General features: G+C 42.6%; 4 protein-coding genes across 4 annotated transcripts; 1 reads left to right on the forward strand and 3 right to left on the reverse strand.

Moving 5' to 3' along the window:
* Nucleotides 1–1,058: 1,058 nt before the first annotated feature.
* LOC311307184 (UDP-glucuronosyltransferase 2A1-like) lies at nt 1,059–4,374 on the forward strand (the record flags this gene model as incomplete). Its single annotated transcript, XM_084435984.1, is given in 3 exon segments — nt 1,059–1,073; nt 3,635–3,833; nt 3,836–4,374. Coding segments are annotated over 3 exon segments (753 nt in total).
* A 339-nt stretch (nt 4,375–4,713) lies between these two features.
* dedd (death effector domain containing) lies at nt 4,714–10,862 on the reverse strand. Its single transcript, XM_084436481.1, has 5 exons — nt 10,688–10,862; nt 9,121–9,794; nt 8,728–8,832; nt 8,141–8,278; nt 4,714–7,581 (listed from the first exon to the last, which is right to left on the reverse strand). The coding sequence occupies exons 2-5, from the start codon at nt 9,695–9,697 to the stop codon at nt 7,178–7,180; spliced, it is 1,224 nt and encodes a 407-aa protein (XP_084292607.1). The 5' UTR covers nt 9,698–9,794; nt 10,688–10,862; the 3' UTR covers nt 4,714–7,177.
* A 1,466-nt stretch (nt 10,863–12,328) lies between these two features.
* Nucleotides 12,329–15,437, reverse strand: LOC311307185 (phospholipase A and acyltransferase 2-like; the record flags this gene model as incomplete). The annotated part of the gene is made up of 4 exons (XM_084435985.1): nt 12,329–12,433; nt 12,716–13,014; nt 14,054–14,174; nt 15,372–15,437. 4 exons carry the CDS (start codon nt 15,435–15,437, stop codon nt 12,329–12,331), a joined length of 591 nt encoding a protein of 196 aa, XP_084292111.1.
* An 87-nt stretch (nt 15,438–15,524) lies between these two features.
* On the reverse strand, nt 15,525–18,316 carry bgna (biglycan a; the record flags this gene model as incomplete). The annotated part of the gene is made up of 7 exons (XM_084462049.1): nt 15,525–15,722; nt 16,028–16,166; nt 16,384–16,477; nt 16,913–17,023; nt 17,147–17,360; nt 17,480–17,589; nt 18,064–18,316. 7 exons carry the CDS (start codon nt 18,314–18,316, stop codon nt 15,525–15,527), a joined length of 1,119 nt encoding a protein of 372 aa, XP_084318175.1.
* Nucleotides 18,317–19,650: the final 1,334 nt, after the last annotated feature.

A 19,650-nucleotide genomic window follows, 5' to 3' on the forward strand; every position in this document is an offset into this window, starting at 1 on the left:
TAAAACTCCATAAACATGATATTGTTATTGTTTATGTTGCTAGGCTACCTAGTTTGCGGAAGTTTACACACGTATGTGCTGCGACTAAATAGTTCTATGCTAAATATTTTAAAAAGCCTTTCCAGATGAACTACAATCGTACTTTATGGCGAATTATATGTCAGAACGCCAACTAACACCTCGGTGAGTTTCTTGTCTTTGAAATTGAGAGTTTAACATGTTTTTTGAATGATTTTTCACGGTGCCCACCCACATCCATTGTATGACCAAAACGGTGGTAGAGCAATTATCAGACTTTCTCAAAAGTGCTAGTTTTGTCAACGTTTTGAGCTGAACCATTGTATATGATCATAAGTAACCTTAAAACAGGGCTCGAAAGTAAAGGATTTGCCAAGGTTCCCTCAAAGAGGTTAAGTCTGATTTATTAAGAAGACATACGAGCGCAAGGACTTCAGGATAACGCACTGTGGTTCATCCAACAGAAGTGAGGAAGTCTGGTCTTGCGCAATACATGGATGTGACGCTTCCAGAGATTTGGTTGGCTAACCCATCTGTACACGTCATAATAAAGTGACGGACATCATCAACAGTGGTCAAGATTACAGGCATGTGATATGAGAAAGGGCGGTAAATCTTGAATAGGTTTCAGGGACAATGGAACAAAGAAAGATTATTCTAGGCCAAAGTCTGGGGTGTGTCCATCCCTGGAGATGTCATCCTGTTATAAATGAGGTTAGCACAGGTAGGGGTTTTGCATGTGAAAGGTTGAGGGAGGTAGGGTGAAACTACAATTTCTATGACAACCGCCCATAAAAGTAAACATGATACTGTGTTAGTGTTAGTTACATCTACTCTCTCTTTACACTTTAGTATGAGAACTCTAAATTTCCCAAGATGTGGATCATTCAGCAGGGTCAGGTTGAAGTGATTGTCTACTGTTTGTCTTGTGGAAGGTTCCATCCCTTGTCCTCAATGTTTTGTTGTTTGTAGTCTGTAATGTGATCATGCAAATGTCCCGATCGTGCTGAGATCCAGTCAGCAACACAAGGCATTCTTCTATGGCCTTGTGGGAGGTGTGGTTGTAAACAAACCCGCAAACCGTGAAGGGAAAGCAGACTGAATTAGACCAGGCAGATGGTATTTTCCCTTACTGCTAGCTTGTAGCTTGTTTGTAGCAAGAATTAATTAAATGAAGTTTAAGATGCCATTAGAAACGAAATAGCTTCCCCACTTGCTCCAGCACGCATGCGCACAGCGCGCAGACTGGCTATTCTCCGTTACATCTGTAGGCTACACTCGCGGCTCACATTCTCTACTCTACGATCGGCTTGTTGGTGCCTGGAATATTGTGTGCAATATGCCTGAATATTGATCAGATTTTGAGGATATAGAAGATGACTTATATAATATGATGGACGCCGATCGTAGCGTAGAGAATGTGAGCAGTGAGTGTAGCCTACAGACGGACAATACCCAGTTTGCGCGCTGTGCGCATGCATGCTGGAGCAAGTGGGGAAGCTATTTCGTTTCTAAAGATCATATTACAGAGGCATGTGAAAAACCACAACAAGTCCTCGCTCTATGTAAGCACAACTAGCGATTCATAAAGACAGAGTGATGAAAACAACCGTTTCGCGGCAGAAAATAAGATTTTTTAGAAGCTGCATTCTCAGTGCCCTGTCCGCCGCCATTACATGGATATACTTGGCTCGCGCTGGATTTAAAATTTCTTCTACAGGCCTCCGAAATACACCAAAGTGATCTCGGTGAGTCAAACGTCTTATAATATGCCGTAAATAAGGTCCAGGTTGTCTAAAACGAGCATTCTCCTTTAATAATAACGAGAACAGAGAGCAGTACACAGGCAAGTTTTGGTGGTGATTCTATGGTGGGATAATTTCAATGTGTGTGGTCTAAACAGAAAGGAAGGTAGTGGCAATTACACTAAATAAATCTATCTAATACAAAATATGTAATGTACTAATATCAGGCCTGGTACTACATAATAATAATAACGTAATATTAACATCATAATAACATTAGGATCTGGATACTAACATGTGACAAGAACTAAAGCTAGCCAGACAAACGTGTAGGCCAACATATTCACGGAGAAAGAGGAATGTGAGGAATGTAGCTAGCTAGCACGACATCACCACAAGGCTAAATCAGAACGATCTCTCATAACTATAACATAAAGTTATAAACTGTATATTGTATGATTAACTAAACAAAATATCCTAACTAGTCTAGGCAGTAGGTGTACTCACTCGTAGTAAAGGACGCACACAAAACAAATAAAGGTAAACTTGGGAGAATCTTCTTCAGGCTGCATACGAGTCGGCAAGCTAGCCATTGAAACCGGCTCAAACTAGAAACTGAAGTGACTTGAGCGTGCGCTTGGAGGGGGCCGTTACCTAGCAACGGGTTAACTATTTACTGTCCATGCTGAGCCTTCAGCACACTACGCATACCACTTATTTTTTTAATGAGGTCTAAAGGTCTATGACAGGGGTGTCAAACTCTCACCCGCGGGCCAAATTTGGCCCGCAGTGTAATTATATTTGGCCCGCGAGGCAATACCAAATTGAGCTGGCCCGCTAGTATTATACAGCGCATTCACCGCTAATACTACAAATCCCATAATGCTCTGCTGTTGTTTTGGCGGGTCAATCAAGACAGGACCCAGAAACGCCCTCTCTTCTGTGACAGTAGTCATAGCAATCTCATACTACAACTGTAACCGTGTTACCCCTTCTGAAAAGAAAGGCAGAAAACAGAAGCTTTACGTTATGTAATGTCTCACTGTGATAGAGACACCTGTGTTGACCTAGCCGGCCGCTGTGTTTGCTCTGTTCCTGTTCATTCAATCCTGTCTGCCTTCTTGCCGGCCTGTCTGCCTGCCTGGCTGTCTGTCTGCATGCCGGCTGTCTGTCTGCCTGTCTGTAGGACAGTCAGGGTTTTACAAGCTTCTCTACTGAGCAGATGGAGCACCAACACTTGTGTCTGAGGGCGTATTCACATATGTTAGTGCACACCATTGATGCGCACCAAAAGTGATAAGTGCATATTCAATGTTAAAGCAAAACTTGTTTGGGTCCATATTAAAATTTTCATTTGTTCAATGTTGGCCCGTGACTTTGTTCAAGTTTTAAATTTTGGCCCACTGTGTAGGCTATTTGAGTTTGACACCCCTGGTCTATGATGAGGACGGGATAGCTCTACATTCATAGCAGTGTGATCAATAGCCTAACATCGTATGTCGTATACATCGTTTGTCCATTCTTTTAGCACTTTGTTGGGTGTATATATAAGAATACAATAAGAGCATACAGTCGTTTACTTTGTTCTGATGTTTACATTTGTTCAATTTCTGGACATTACATTACATTACCCCCATCCGTTTTTGTTTTTTTTACAAATCGCACCTTGGGCATAAATATAGACAGTGCAGGCAGTGCGGTTGCACTGGGCCCCGTGGCGTGAGAGGGCCCGTAGAGAGAGCAGGCCCTCCAATGATGTGTTAGGCGGAGAATGGGACCTTGCTATGCGAGTGACCATACAACCTCAGAATCAGGTCTGCACTGTGAACTCGCATTGAATTCAAAATAGGGCCATTTGATATTTATGGTAGGGGGTCACTGGACAAAAAACAGGGGATGTGGAGGAATTTCTACAGAGCTCTGGGGAGCATGGGGTTGTGGTCATGTCTCTGGGGACACTGTTGGGAAGCTTCCTCCCTGAGATCTCTGAGGTGATTGCGGCTGCCTTTGCTCGTCTATCTCAGAAGGTCGTGTGGAGGCACCTGGGAGAGAGGCCGTCTACACTGGGTAACAAACCATGTTAGTGGACTGGCTGCCTCAGAACGATCTGCTGGGCCATCCCAAAACAAAAGCCTTCGTCACACACGGGGGCACCAACGGGATCTATGAGGCCATCTACCACGGGGTTCCAATGTTGGGCTTTCCTCTGATTTTTGACCAGTTCGACAACATGGTGCGTCTGGAGTCCAGGGGGGTGGCAAAGGTTCTAGATGTAACAACCTTACAAGTGGAACCTCTGACACAGGCTCTGAGGGACATCCTGGACGAGAGGCAACCTTTCCAGAAAAATATGCTCAGGATGTCAAACTTACATCATGACCAGCCTATGAAACCAATGGACAGTGCCATCTTCTGGCTGGAATTTGTTATGAGGCACAAAGGGGCAGCACATCTGCGCACTGAGTCCTATAAGATGCCCTGGTATGCCTACCACAATGTCGATGTGTTCACACTCCTCTTATGTAATATGGTCTTTTCTGTGCTGTTCGTTGGCTTTACTTGCAAGTCAGCAATTCAAGTCATCCTCCGCAATAAAGAAAAAATGCAGTAGCTTTGAGTGTTAAAATGTAAAAGTGCAGTTGGATGAAATTGCTGTTTTCAGCTTACCACTCTTGTAGTAGAATTTTAACTTGCTCTGTGATTGAGATCATTTGTGAAAAAGATATAAGGCACGCAAATCCGCATTGAAATCCAGGTGCTGGACAGAGAAACGTAAGCAATGAAAGATAGATTGTCCGCATCACTGGTATAGCTCCCAATTGATTTATTAAGTTAACACCCTAGCGTGTGTAACGTTTTGAGCCTTCCTGGCTCTTCCTCAGACCCAAGCCGGGAAGGCTCAAAACGTTACACACGCTAGGGTGTTAACTTAATAAATCAATTGGGAGGTATTTGGTTAAAATTGAAATTAATGCAAATTGCAGGGAATGTTTCAATACTGATTATAGAACATTTTTATTGATTTTGAACAAATTAACTTTTGATTTGTACAGACATTAAATGTGCCAGTCAACTATAACCATGTAAATATTCACGTAATACCACAATCTCTTTCTTGGTCAACACAAATAAAAATTATTGAAAAATAAAAAGGTTGACAACATAAGGCGAGTATGGGCAAATGTGCTGCTGCATTTCTTGCTGAATGTCCTAGATTTCTTATGGGTGGATGTGACGGTTCGCTACAGATGATAACAGTTCAAATTAAAGTGCTCCTTCCAATCTGCTGTATGGTATTGACAAAACCCATTTTCTCCATCAACAGTTACAATAGCTTGCAAGATGATCACACTTTTAAAAAATTTAAGAGTTTGGACAGCCTAGTGAGTTATCTACAGAAGATTACAGGAGTTGTCTTTCTGGGGATCGTCAGTTACATGCAATCTACAGTATAAAGACAAAAAAAACATACAACCTATATAATAGATACCAGTTCGCAACCATGTTATATTCCATTAGGAAAAAAATAACGGAATTAAATCCATGGTAACAGTGGACTGTAATCTGTGGCATGTCTTTTAGTGACATGTATTCCACATGCATTTCTTTTATGATTTTAAGGCTTCGTTGATGCCTATGAGATTGAGACAAGCTTCTTTCGTGTCCCTTTTCACATTTAGTAAAAACCTGTACTAAAATTAGAGAGGGTATACAATTAGTATCAAACCAAGGTAGACATTTTCCATCACTTTTTTTCTTTCCAAATCAATGGGAGCTGCATTGATTACTTTAAGTTGACAGAACAACACGAGGTAAATAAAAATATGAATTTTCCAAATCACCGATCTACCCTTAAAAGGTTATTTTTTGGGTTCAATGCCTCTGCTCTGTTGATATGCATCCTGCCCCTTGGTAAAGTGGGAAGAATCTTTGGGGGAATGATCCTTCCCAATTAACAAACAAACACAAACACATACTTCTGAATAAAATCTTGCAATGTAAACAATAAGCCTACATGGCAGTCAGTGATCACGTTCTTTGCACACTATTCTTGAGGCTTTTGACCTTTTTGCCACATTGCTACCAATAATAGCTACCAATCCCACTGAAAGAAATTTCCTCTCCATCTCACTGCACAGAAATGGAACCAATTTCATTGTGTTAAATTTATAAACTTTATAAACTGTAGCACTTCCTTTCACATTCCAATGTAATTCTTCTCTAGTTACGAACTCTGATCAAAGACCGGACGAGTCATCATTCACTTCTCAATGCTGCACATCAAAAGGAACAAAACACAGAAACTTCATGAATTAAGACTTGGTCCAACAAAAAAATGGGCCCAGTAATACCATAGCAGACACATATCTAAAATTATGATTTAGCAAAATGTATATTTCCTCATTAACGGATTAATCTGTTATTGTTGACAACTTTTGAATTGTTTTGACTTGAATAATATCAATCAAAAACCTGATGGCATCGACAGACTATGTGCGCATGTGTGTGTGTAAGTGTGTGTGTGTGTGGTGGTCTCATAATTCCTATAGCCAAACATAGCAGATAAAGTGGTGATGCCCACATGGAGGACAGGCAGACAATCCAGACTGAAAACCTGGAAAGGTACAGTATGGATACGGCGGAATAACTGACTACAACGTATAGATGATATATGGTGATAGATGGTACAAAGCAAAAAGTCCAAATTATGGAGGTGATGGTTGACAGATTTCTGACCATAATGTAATAAAACATTTTAGAATCATACATTTTAGGCCTACTTCTGACTTCCCTCTGTCCAGGTTCATCTCAACAGTCATCAAGCCTAATTGAAGGGAATCAACAAAAACAGTCCACTCAATTCAGAGATATTATTTCAATTGGTACCATCAATTCAGAAATGATTATTTGTTTTCCAAACAATTGCAAAATGTCCTTATTTGAATCTGTCCTTGAATAATGGGGGATTGAAACAAAGACTCTCCTATAGTTAGACATGTGGAGTAATAGTTCGTTCTCTACAGGGGGGCAGTTTGAGAAGGTTGTGTCGAAGAGCTGTGATAACAAAACACAATGTTAATCATATTCTATAGTCAATTCACAAGTTACAATATTAGCATTGTCCCTCCAGCAGAAAAAAAAATCTCTACATTTGAAACTGTATACTTTTGTGTGTTCTGTGATGCGCTCCTAAATTGCTCTTGCCGACTTTATTCTCTGTTCCCTTCGTATACAACGAGGCAGAGCGCTCGGGCCCTCCCTCATGTTTCTCAATGAACCAAATGTATGCCTACTACTCTTCCTTGCTCCCTTCACAGACATGGAACAGGTTTCAAACGCTTCACCCACCATCCAGTCACAGTTCTCTTCCCTGCTGGAAGGGGCGCCCCCTCTGGTACGTTACGGACACGCTTCTAGGGCGCCGTCTCTCTGCTCCCTCCGGCGCCTCCGCCGCACGTGACCAGGTTGCGCAGCAGCTTACGGCGACCGGCCTGATAGTCCTCCTCATCCACATTAACAAGCAGTTTGATGGCCTCGTGTCCCACCGCCTGTTTGAGCGAGTCTGTTATGAAGACCCCCTTCAGGGCCTCCAACAGAGAGCCGTTGATGTAGTCTCTCCAGAAGGCGTCCAGGTAGGTCAGCTCGGAGAACTTGATGTCACAGATGATGGAGCCCAGGTCTCTGGACTTAAGGATGGTGTTGGCTTGGTTGAAGCGCTCAAACTGCCTCTCCACTGCCTCCTGCTTGTTGGAGAAGACGTTGCCCTGGAGCGCAGATTCATGCTGGCAATACTCAGCACGCACTCGTAGGCGGATGTCTGAAAGAGCCGGGGGGGTGGGGAATAATAACAACATAAAAAAGAGCTAAGGAATGACATAACACTATAGGTTTGCTGCCCAGTGTTATGAAACTGCTACACAGAACAGAGCTTTTGGCATCCATGGGTCAGAACTCTGTGTACGTCATGCCAAACGCACGGCAGGTGAATACAGTTCATGTGTACCACATCACACCTCACACTGAACGAAATAATGTTTAGAATACGTGGACAACCACATGGAGCTGATCCGGCCGCAGGAGAGCCAATGACTTGACTGTATGGAGGACAGCTGCCTATAAGGTCCACATTTTGAAACAAAACTAAAGGAAGTAGTGCCACTGAACAGGCCAAGAAAGTCTTTAGGTTGTACATTATGCCTGAACAGACTACCCAATCACACCACCTTAGATCAAAAGGTGTGACGTTACAAAATACCAACTTTGCTTGTTAATCTTCCCTGATGTATCTTTAAAGTGTAATAATGAGTACACACAACCTGTCATAACCGATGGCATATTAAATACAATTTTGTGTGTAGTTATCCAGCTCAACTTACCACAGGTTTGCTTCTCCCTGCAGTCTCCCGTGGTGTGGGTCCTCTTCCTCTTGCGGCTGGGCCCTGGAGGGGCCGGTTTCGTACGAGGAGGGCCCACCTGGGGCCCTGTAGGAGAACAGCAAATCACTGCCTGGGGACCTAATGGTTGAGTAAGGGGAAAAGAACAATAAATATTACAGATCGGTTTGGAGTTAGATTGTTCAGGAGAATCAAAATTAACAATTCACTCTGTATCGTGCATAGGACCAGCTCAGTGGCCTTATGGTTAGAGTGTCCGCCCTGAGATTAGGAGGTTGAGGGTTTGATCCATCGAACCCACTCCCTCCCTGCTTGGCGCTCAGCATCAAGGGCTGGTTTGGGGGAAAGTCCCTGCGACATACTAGTGTCATGTCCAGCGGGTGTACATCAAGCTGCCTCACGCTAAAGAATCAGGAGATAGACTCCTGTCCTATGGGCCATTAGGCTTGAGAACCATTGGTTCTCAAAGCTACTTACTTACTGTATCGTGCAGACAAGTGATACATCAATATGTGGTCACTGATAAATTGTTCATCTCAAATGAGAAAGATCAACGTGCGCACACCCACCTGTCCTTCTATGTGGCGGAGCGTCTCTGCTCTCAGCTCCGCCTCGCGGAGACACGTAGCGTACTGACGTCTCTTCCAGGTACTGATCCACCGGGTCTGGGCACACTGAAAAGCAGAACACAACAGAAAACACAACAGAAAGGTTTATAGGGACATTGCTGTATTTTCAGTGGGAATGGTCATTAGAAGCACTTTAAAATAAATGTTTAAATAATTGAATTAAAAGCAATATAAATAATAAGCAAATCCTTTTATTTGCGTATTTTTTCAGGGGGGCAGGGCGGGGTGTAACCCCACCACCGTGTATCTACGTGGTTGACCCGTGTTGAGTGAAAATATTGACGTGTGTATATCTAGTAACAGTAGATCATTTTATGCAGAATTCAAACTCACCAGTCTGTCTTTTTCGGAGTGTAACGTAGGGCAGTAGGTCGTGGCGTGTGATGATACGCAGCAGCTGCAACACGTGTCTGAAGTTGGTCTCGTCGCAACGTCCCTGGCGCTCCAGGGCCAGCAGGAAGTCTCTGCCGCTCCGGATCCCGCCCCGCTCGTATTCGTCAATAACGTCCACAAAGAGGAAGGACAGAACTCTAACATCGCGGTGGGTGAGCTGAGCTCCGACAATATCGAACATGCGGTGAAGCGAGTACAGCCCGTAGGCGTTGTCCACCGCCTCCTCAGGCCAGGGCTCAAATCGTCCCGACGAGGGCCTCCTGGACAAGGCAGCGTTCGGGCCGGAGGATGAGGCGTTACGGTTCACTGTCGCTCCACCGGAGGTCCCGACAGAGGAGGACCCAACACCGCCCATCAGACCTCTGTGGTGAAGAGGGTGAGCAGCCACACTGCTCTGAGTCGAGTCCAGCTGGTTGGGGTGAATGTGAGGCCTAGCCTGCTGAGCTGAAGAGTTCTGGGGGACAAGCAGGGGAGGGTTGACGTTTGCATTGGGGAGGGGATGCTGCTGTGAGGTCATCACTTTGTGTCAGGGGCCGACGATGTCAAGGTAGGGGTGACGATGAGAGTGTGGAAATCCCAGACACCGGTGTGGTATCAAGATACTGTCTGATTTCCTTGGAGAGAGAGCGAAAGGAGAAATAAAACACCTGTGTTGACAAATGGAAACAACTATAACATTTGAGACAACTATTACGTTTTGAAAATAAGTTCACAACACAACTAAGGTGGATGACACTCAGCAACATCAATCCTCACATGAAGGACTCCATTGACTAACAATTAATTTACCCCAATCATTTATTGGTATCGATCTCTCAGGGCGGCGTTTGACACTAGACGAGTACAATCCGCATAATCAAATGTTTAACTGGCGACATACCTAGCTAACGTAGCTAGCTAACCGTTGACGTTACTATTATCATACTAAAGGCGAAGGCTAGTAACTACGCTAGCTAGCTAAATGGACACTGCTGACTCGAGCTAACGTTACACTTGCCAAATGCTATCTACGTTAGCTAGCTAGTTACACTTGCCAAATGCTATCTACGTTAGCTAGCTAGTTACACTTGCCAAAAGCTGTGAGGATAATGCAATCAGCATACCGCGGCATCACGTTCTCCTGCTTTAGCAAGCTAAACCAACTTAGCTTATCTACGCTAGCTAGCTATTGCAAGTGATTTTATAACTTAGCACTAAATGAAAGAGGTAATGTTAGCTAGGCTAGCTAACGACGTTAGCCGACCAGATAACTGTGGCTAACTGTTAGCTGGGTCATCAATCGGTCAGTTTTAATGGCGTTAGCGTTAGAGAGATGACTGGCTCGCGTTCCAGCTACAAATCCAATCAATTGTGTTGATTTACCAAATTAAACTAACGTTAGCTAACTAAGCGAACTATGTTTGACCCGTCATCTTGCTTCCCATCAAGGTTCTGGTGTGTTTGCGTGCTAGTTAATGGCATGCTAAGCTAGGCTAGTGCTAGTTAGTTTTAGCCGAACGATGTTTACCTTTAACTTGGCAAGAGTAGGATGTAGGTTTCGACCTAATTATTTGATTTCTTCGCTGAAGAACCGTTCTCTCTACAAGACCCGTCAGTGTACTCCACAGCTTATTAGATATTAAAATAACAAAATTGTTAAATATTTGAGCTCTCTAGTACGGACGCTAACAACTAACATGCTCATTTTCGTTTCACAACTAAAATGAAAGAACATCCGGCTCATTGTGGAAATAAAATCCGGTTTACAGTAAATACCGAATCTCTCCCTCTGCGCCAGGGGGCAGCACAGTCAGACTTTTCTGCCTTGAAAAATGCCTCTGCTTGAACTCCTGAAGACTTGGAAATAACTCCAGTAGCCTATTTGGAAACAAAATTATCTGTTATATCTAAAAAATTCTGAGGTTTGGCCACCAATAGCCTAATGTCCCTTTAGAAGCAAGACAACAACCTGACCCTGTAACCTAGTAAGACAAAGGAGATTATTGTGGACTTCAGGAGAGGAGGAACCCCCCCCCCCCACACACACACACACACACAAACACACACACAGAGGCCATCCTAAAGAAGGCACAACAACACCTCTACTTTCTGAGGTGCCTGTGGAGATGGGGCATGAGCACACAAACATTTGTGAACTTCTACCGAAGCGTCATTGAGAGTATCCTGACTGGAGGCATTGCAGCCTGGTATGGCAACACCACCGCCTACGACAGGCATGCCATCCAGAGAGTGGTGAAGACAGTGCAGAAGATCATCAGTGTGGAGCTCCCAGCCATCAAGGATCTCTACAACCAACGCTGCCGCAGGAAGGCCATCTCCATCACAAAAGTCACCAACCACAGCAGCTACCACCTGTTCGCATCACCTCAGCAGCTTCTTTCCTGACACGGTCTGCAAGCTCAACAGCCAACAGCTACAGTAGACTGACCCTGAAGATACCCCCTGGTCAGATCCCCCCCCCCCCCACACACACACACACACACAACCCATTATCCCCCCTCAGCACCCCTCTGCCTGGACAGTTACCCCCCCGCGAGTGGTCTCTCAATCAGGCTCTCAATCCTACTCCACTGCCCTTGCTGTCAGTGGTGAGTGAGTGCATATTGTTTGAAGTAGGCTACTGTAACTGTGTGTTGGAAAAACATTATTAGTGCACCAATAGTATAGCCTAAGTGTTGTGGTGGTCATTTGAATTTCCTGTCTTTTGAGGTTCTTGACAAACCTAACTCATCACACAAAACATAATTCTTTATTTTTCAATTCTTCACAGTCTGGGTATTTTCATATTGAACTGATTGCAAATGTTGTATGTGTGTCATCATTCAAAAAATGTAGGCTATAGCCAAAATAAAGATTGATATAGCAACATCTTTAACAGGCAGGTGAAGGTGTGAGATCCAAACATAGTTTCACACTTGACTCAACTTGACATGGCAAGATATTTTAATGATAGACATTTATTGTAACAGGATAAACCACTTGATATGGATCATCTCATTTTCAAAGGGGTCCCAATCCAAGCCCCTAATTACACATAAGGCTACTTGCTATTTAGTAACCATTAGGACTCATCCATTCCAAAAAATATATGTAGTTTTAGTAGAGCCCGCAGTATATAGTATTACTCTTGAAGGCATTTCGATTACAGTCATTTTTTCCACCATAAAGAACTTGAGATGTTGTATGACGTCACGATGCCTTGGAACACGGCTGTTGCTTCCTCACACTCCTTGTTCTTGGCTCGTCCAGGAATCTAAATTGATGAACAGAATGAAATGCACAATTCACCTCAGGGACACAAGGAACATTAACCTATTCCAGAATTGATTTTCTTTTAAAGCATTTGAATAGAGAAAACACATCTGTACATGTACAGTATGGGCTAAAGTGCAGAGCTCTTTATGGAGGTCAAAATATTAAGATTTAAGTTGACAAGTCACAACCAAGTAAAATTCTCTAAAATTGCTTCAAGAGACCATCTATATACCGCAAATGTCGAACATTTTTCAAAATGTAGCTTTGTGGTTGTACAGACCTGGTTGCAGAAAGCCTGTCCATATCGTACAAATGTTGCAAAGTGTTCACAGTTCAGGGTCAACAGACGGTATGATAGCTCCTTGTTGAGCAGAGCGTCACGCCGGGCCCTCATCTCCTTCTCAGACGATGGGCTGCCGGCGTGCCGGTTGTTACTGATCAGGATGTGGGTTCCTGAGGGAACGTTCACCTCCGCCAGGGGCATCCGGCGGATCTGGGTCTCCCCGAGAAGGAGGTCGCCACACAAGGGGAAAACTGTTTGCAGGCAACTGCGGAAGTTACTCATCAGCTGGCTCTCATCTATTGATGAAAGAACAGTATGTTTTTAAGACAGTGAAGTTAATAATTAACTACTTATTTATAAGTAACTCCTATAGCCTACTAGCCTACTGGCCAAGTCAAGTCTAGGTTCCCCTCAACCATCCATGACAAGGCTATTTGATGGCAGGTGAGGACAGTTTTCTCATATAGGGTAAATCTTCCCCAGTAATTACTATGTACCAGTTAACTGGGCTACATACAAAATGAAAAGACATGCGCATCCTGACATCCCATGCAGGTGCTGGAGTTACAGTACATTAATGTTGATTAAAAAGGAAAACTTTGCACGCCGCCTTTAATGCTCCCACAAGGTCAGTGTCACCTTCCTCAAAATGTTGGTTATACAATAAACTGCGCATTTTTGAACCGTTACCTAAATAGTAATAGGCCTACCTGTGGTAACAATGTACTTAATCCAGTTAAACAGCAACTGTTATTGAATGTTGTAGGCCTATGTTTGTTTTATGTTAGTGCTATTAGTTATTACACAAGTGAAACCAGGTAGGGGAGGGTTCTTCAGGATGCCTTGTTCCATTTGTGTAATAACCTCTGTTTCTAAACCATGTAATTACTTCAAACCTCCTGTGTAACTGGAATGTTGTTACTACAGGAATTATGTGCGTACAGTAATTATATAGTCCTATCAAGTTAAGGTAAAGTGTTACCAATTATTGTATAATGGGTTGAGATTAACTCACAAAAGCAATATGATTAAATTGTTGAATAGTTCAATTGAATCTGGTTTATAGGCCTATAGCTGACATGTTTAGATACCAAATGAAGCTTTCGCACTCAGGTCAGGGAAGAAAATTTGACCTTTTCAGATTACATTTAGTAGAGATATAGGATAGGCCTTCATACTGTATTGTGATCAGAAAATCTGGAGATGCATTTACAGTGCCTTGATTAAATTAGGCCTATGTCTACATCCCACCTGCTACCTATGTTCAAATACATCTCACTTGCTACCTATGTTCAAATACATCCCACCTACTATCTATGTTCAAATACATCTCACCTGCTATTGCAAAATGGATTACATGTTCATCTCCGTCATATACACCCCAATGTGAGTATCCAATGGGGTACGTAAATTCAATCAAGTCTCCAAACTGGGCAGTGGACACAATTTTATCAACCTGCAGAACACAACATACAGTACTGTACATCAATGAACAGTTCATTCCAACCCGCCCTGAGTAAATTCACCTGTCTGGTTTGGGAGCAGGTTTAACAGCATAGCACTGTAGCATTAGCTGAGCTAATGAAAGCAGTGTAGAGCTATTTCTTGCAACATTTTAACTTACTCAGTATTTTGCTACCATAGAAACTATAAAACAATCATTATGACATGTTTGTCTCAACAACCTTATAATGGAATTTTGAAACAGTCCTGATTGTTAAAAAATATACATAGTCTAAGCTACAGTGACAATGATACATGACACAAATCACTTCTAGCCTAGCAGCGGTAATAATGTAGTTTTATAAATGAATTCTGCAAGTGTTCCCGCGCTTAAAATTAACTGCAATGTTCCACCTGTCCCATAAGGTCATGAATCCCCCACAAATTAAGTTGCCTAGGCCCTGCTTTATAACCAAAAATACTATATCATTCTCCCAAATGCTCACCAGTTGTTGATAGTCCATGGCTATCTCTCAAAGTTGAGAGAACCTGTTTTACCTTTTAAAGTCTCTCCAGTAGGGTGTTGCTCACCTGTTTGAATGAAGTGGTTGAGAATTCCTTCAGAGGGCAGCATGTTAATAATTGTTTTAGGCAATTCATTACTAAGCTATTTTCCAGGCACTTCTATTAAATACTCTATTGATTGTTGAAGTGTTCAATTGGACCTATATTTCAGCATAGTCTGCATGAAGAATAACCTCTTTATCCCTGGACACTAAACACATTATGCAGATAAGATATAAACAAAGCCAGAATATTAAGATATTAATAGAAATAATTAGGCTATTCCAATTCAGGTGGATGGCATCTCTTCAGCAAAGTTGAAAAAGTAAAGAATCTAAAATTGTTTCAGTCTTCAGTTGTTTTTATTCAAATGGCAGATGAGAGTTGCGAGATAAAAAGAAAAAAATATATAGAAAAATACACTGAATCACAAATCATCAACCACTTGTATTGACCTCTCCTTATTCAAAAGATTCTGAACAGTTCAAATGATATCCAAATGATTTATAGACTATCATTCCCCATAATAGCCTACTGTACTCTCCATGCATGCAAACAGACTTCATTATGTTTTAGTTACAGTATTTCTAAATCGTCCCATTTACCATGACCTTTAAATCAGGTTATGCTCCCTAGTCTTGCTTACCCAGACTTTGCTGCCATAACTTGAATCTGTCAGGCCACTGAAGTCTAGGTTCCCCCCAACATCCATTACTATTTAATTTATTATAGGTGAGGACAGAGTTCTCTCACAGGCATCTCCCCCTAAGTTGCTTGTATTCCTCCACAGTCTTATGCACTATTTCCTATGGTTGCCAAACTGTACAGCCATCCTGTTGCTGACACAGCGGAAGGTAGCGGGCTCCACTTCCCAGTACTTGATGGGGTTGTCAAAGAGACTGATGCCGTTATAGAAAGTCCTCTTCATACTGAAACCCTCAGGACAGAAGTCATTCACCTCAACCTTGCTGATGTTGTTTGAATGAAGATAGACTACCTGTTTTAAGAAACAATAGAGAACATAATACAGTGTGTGTCAGTGGTAATTCATAACATTTGATAAGTAGGTTTGTAACCAGTTTGTAAAAGATACAAAATATTTGATTGAAATTGCAATCAAATCAAATCAAACTTTATTTGTTATATAGCGCATTTCATACGAGGCAACACAATGTGCTTTACAGAGAGCAATATATTACATATTCCACCCCTACATATTCCATTCCATTTCCCTCTTATCTGCCGAGCCGAGACACATTTAATGCAAGTTGTGTTGCTTTATAACTGTTTACTATACTCTACCTGCAGGTACTTCATGTCGGGGAGGCCTGCAGGGACGCTGGGGAGGTGGTTGTTGTCCAAGTGCAGTTCTCTGAGGTTTTGCACGAAATACAGACTGCCATGCTCAATGTGGCGAATGTTATTATAGCCTAGCCCCAACCTAGCACCCAAAAACACACATACACACACACACACACGCACGCGCACACACACACACACACACACACACACACACACACACACACAGACAAAAGTGAATTATTGATGGTAATGTGAAGTTAAGCGCAACAAGGCCTTTACAGCTACTCTTTGAGCCTTGATGTTCTACAACAGCAAATAACCTACGCTACACACACTGTAGTTGAGTCAGAACTTACCTATACAACTCTCCATATTGTCTCAGGTCCTCAAGCTCAATAGCTTGAATTTGATTGTTATCCAAATGCAACTCATGCAGATTTTCAGGGAGATCTGACAAGAGAGGGAATTTGGGAATTTGATTCATATGAGGGAGCTTTCAGTGGACATTCGCTCAAGGCTGCCTACAGGTACCACTAACTGAGACAAACACCATCCTTTATATTACCATCATATGATCTCTATTAAAGGGATAGTTCAGAATTTTGGACATAGAGCCTCATTTCCGACTTAAAGTTGCCATTGTGTTGTTGATTGATTGAGATTGTGTTCAGCTGCTTCCATGCTGCCTTTCGTGTGGGCATACATATGTTGCTTATAGCACAACACAATGGTACCAGGGAAACATCCACTAGCAAAATGTGTATGCCCAGAAGAAAGACAGAAGGGAATCAGATGAAAATGGTGTCCATCGACAACAACATAATGACTAAGTTGTAAATGAAACTTCTGAATTATCCATTTAAAGGTGTTGTTTTGTTATTTTACCTTTCGGGATTCCTGTGAGTTTTGCCTCTGAAATGCGAAGGAAGTTCAGTCTCAGTCCATCAAAAGCTCCTGGCTCCAAATCACTGTTCTTGATAGGATTCTGTCCCATCTCTGTGAAAGAGAAACGGCCAACATCAGTGTTACCAGTATATCCAGTATTGTGATCGATCATACCTGCACATCTTCTTGACCATGAGACGACCAGGAAACACTCCCTCTGGGCCTATTACTCACCAATACAGTTCATGCTGCCCAGGCCAGAGAAAGCCCCAGCAGGAACCTTCTTGATGCGGTTATCGTGGATGCGGAGCTCCACCAGAGAGGAGGGGAGGTTCTTGGGCACTGCCGTCAGCAGATTGTGGGAGAAGTAGAGTTTCTGCATCCGTGCAAGGGGCAAGAAGGCCCGTGGGTGCACCTTAGAGATCTGGTTATTCACCAACACCAGCGCCTAGCAAGGAGATAGGAAGTCATATGCAGAGCAACCACCAACATCTCAGGTATCTGTGAAAACAAAAGTGATACAAAGGGATACTTTGTAAAAGCAAGGATGAAGCTACTGATGCTCACATAGAGGTTACTTAGTCCCTTGAAGTCATTCTCTCTGATCTCTGTGATCTGGTTTCCCTGAAGGTCCAGAAGTCTGGTGTCAGATGGGATTTCTGGGATGTAGTGTAAACCTGTAGATCCACAAACACAAGATGAGCCACCCCGAATACTACACCAACCAGCTCACAGCGGCAAGTTGGTCCACGCCGAGTAGCCTGATTAGCGTAAACTAAAATAATGAGGTGGGAGTTGGAATATCGATCGTACTTCAATTCACAACATTTGTACTTTTCCCAGAGAGTAAGTTCTCTTCGGTACTAAAGGGTATTGAAGATGCTGGTTTTACGTTGTATCATCAGGCTATAATTTGGTCAACCTTGAGGTTATGGTTTCGATGCATGTTGCACTTTGTGTTCTTGTGTGTGACATTCTGCCATATAATTATGGAGGCAGATGACCAAGACTCCACGTTGCACTGGAGCAGCAGGAAAAGAGAGAGAGAGAGAGAGAGAGAGAGAGAGGAGAGCAAAGCAGCCAGGAAGACATAGCTTCATACTGTCTCAAAAGACCACCATAGACCACCATGTTCTGATGATTTCACTCACCTAAGTCAGAGCACTGCACAACCCTACGGTTACACTGACATGCAAATGGACAAGTTGGACCCAGGTCGTCTGGGTGTATTTCCTCAAAAGTTGAGCCCTCCTCTTCATCATTCATCATCATCATCATAAGACCCTCCACATTAAAATTCTTCCCGAAGTCCAAGAGGCCCTTCTGTTGGAAGGGCAGGGCCACAGAGGGTGTGGGTAGAGGGGTGACAGACAGCAGGAGAACTAGAACTGAGATAGGAAGCATGGCTCGGCCTTTCTTCTGGACTGGACCCTGCAATGTGAGGAAAAGAGAAGGGTAAGTCAAAGAAAACTCAAAATGTTAACAGCTACCTGTATGATGCTAAAAACATTGCAAACCTTTCTTATACTTTCTGTATCATGTCAAAAAGAGAATATCTGCAGTTTATATTGGGAATAACTCCCACAATATAAGAAAGATTTTTGAAGTTTAAATGGCTCAAAGATTGTAGAAGTTTATATGGTTCTTTATGTGTATTCATGAAGCAACTAAAGTAATACAGTTATGGGTCTAGGTGAACCATTAATGCATATCTGCTTCCCTCAGATGATGATGTCTAATCACGGTCTCATCGCAAAACCCTCCACGATGCCTTTGATACTCAAATGCTCCATGAAATCCACATACATTTGTCTTGTATGATAAGACATTATTCAATACAGATATTTCATCGTCCACTAACCACAAATACACTTGTCGAGTGCAATTGTTGAGTGCAATATACCCCCCATGATCTATCTTCATGTGAAAGTCATTCTCACTTTAAAAAAAAAAAAAAACATCTTACTCTCCCCCTCAATTTTGTGGTTAAGGCAATGAAACCATGGAGCATGGATATGATGTGATCTCTGGCTCTGAAATCATAACATCTGTTCTCATGAAGTGGACGCTGTGCCCAGTTTAAATCTCCTTCAGTCCTATGCAGTCAAATTGTACAATGTTACAGATTACACTGTACAAAGTATATTTTCATCATTAATTCAGTTGTAAATGACTACACCTATACTCTATTTCCTACGGTGGCGCAGTGGAGGGTATACAGAGGTATACGGAGTACACACACTTCTTTATCCATGGACCCACAGTTCACCCACTTATTTAACCACCAGTGCAACAGTTTTGTTATTGTTAGTACACCCACTTCTCTAATCAACATACACTCCTGTTTCCTAGCAATCCTGTTGAACTGAACACTACCAGAAAGAGACTACCAGTTGATATTCTAAGATAACATTGGATAGCCAGTATTCAGTGTGGGGTTTTGAGCGGAAAATGCCACGTGTTGTGAATGGTTTGCTTCCCCTCTGTCTTTTTCTCTCAGGAGACAAACGCCCACACCCTTTACCACAGTAGGGCCCATATGAAGCCACATAACTGGCCTGTCCCACAGAAAGTTTTTTTTTTTAGATCCACTCTAACACAGCCACCCTCTCCAGTCCAAATCTGTGTCAGCAGTCAACAGAGTCAGATCTCTCAACATCACAACAGAATGACATTTATGAGATATACCCGAAAGATTCCAAAAAGAAAAGTAACTTGTCGTCTAAGGATTTGCTCAT

This window comes from Borostomias antarcticus (assembly GCF_949987555.1).
Source record: "Borostomias antarcticus genome assembly, chromosome: 3".
Lineage (NCBI taxonomy): Eukaryota > Metazoa > Chordata > Actinopteri > Stomiiformes > Stomiidae > Borostomias > Borostomias antarcticus.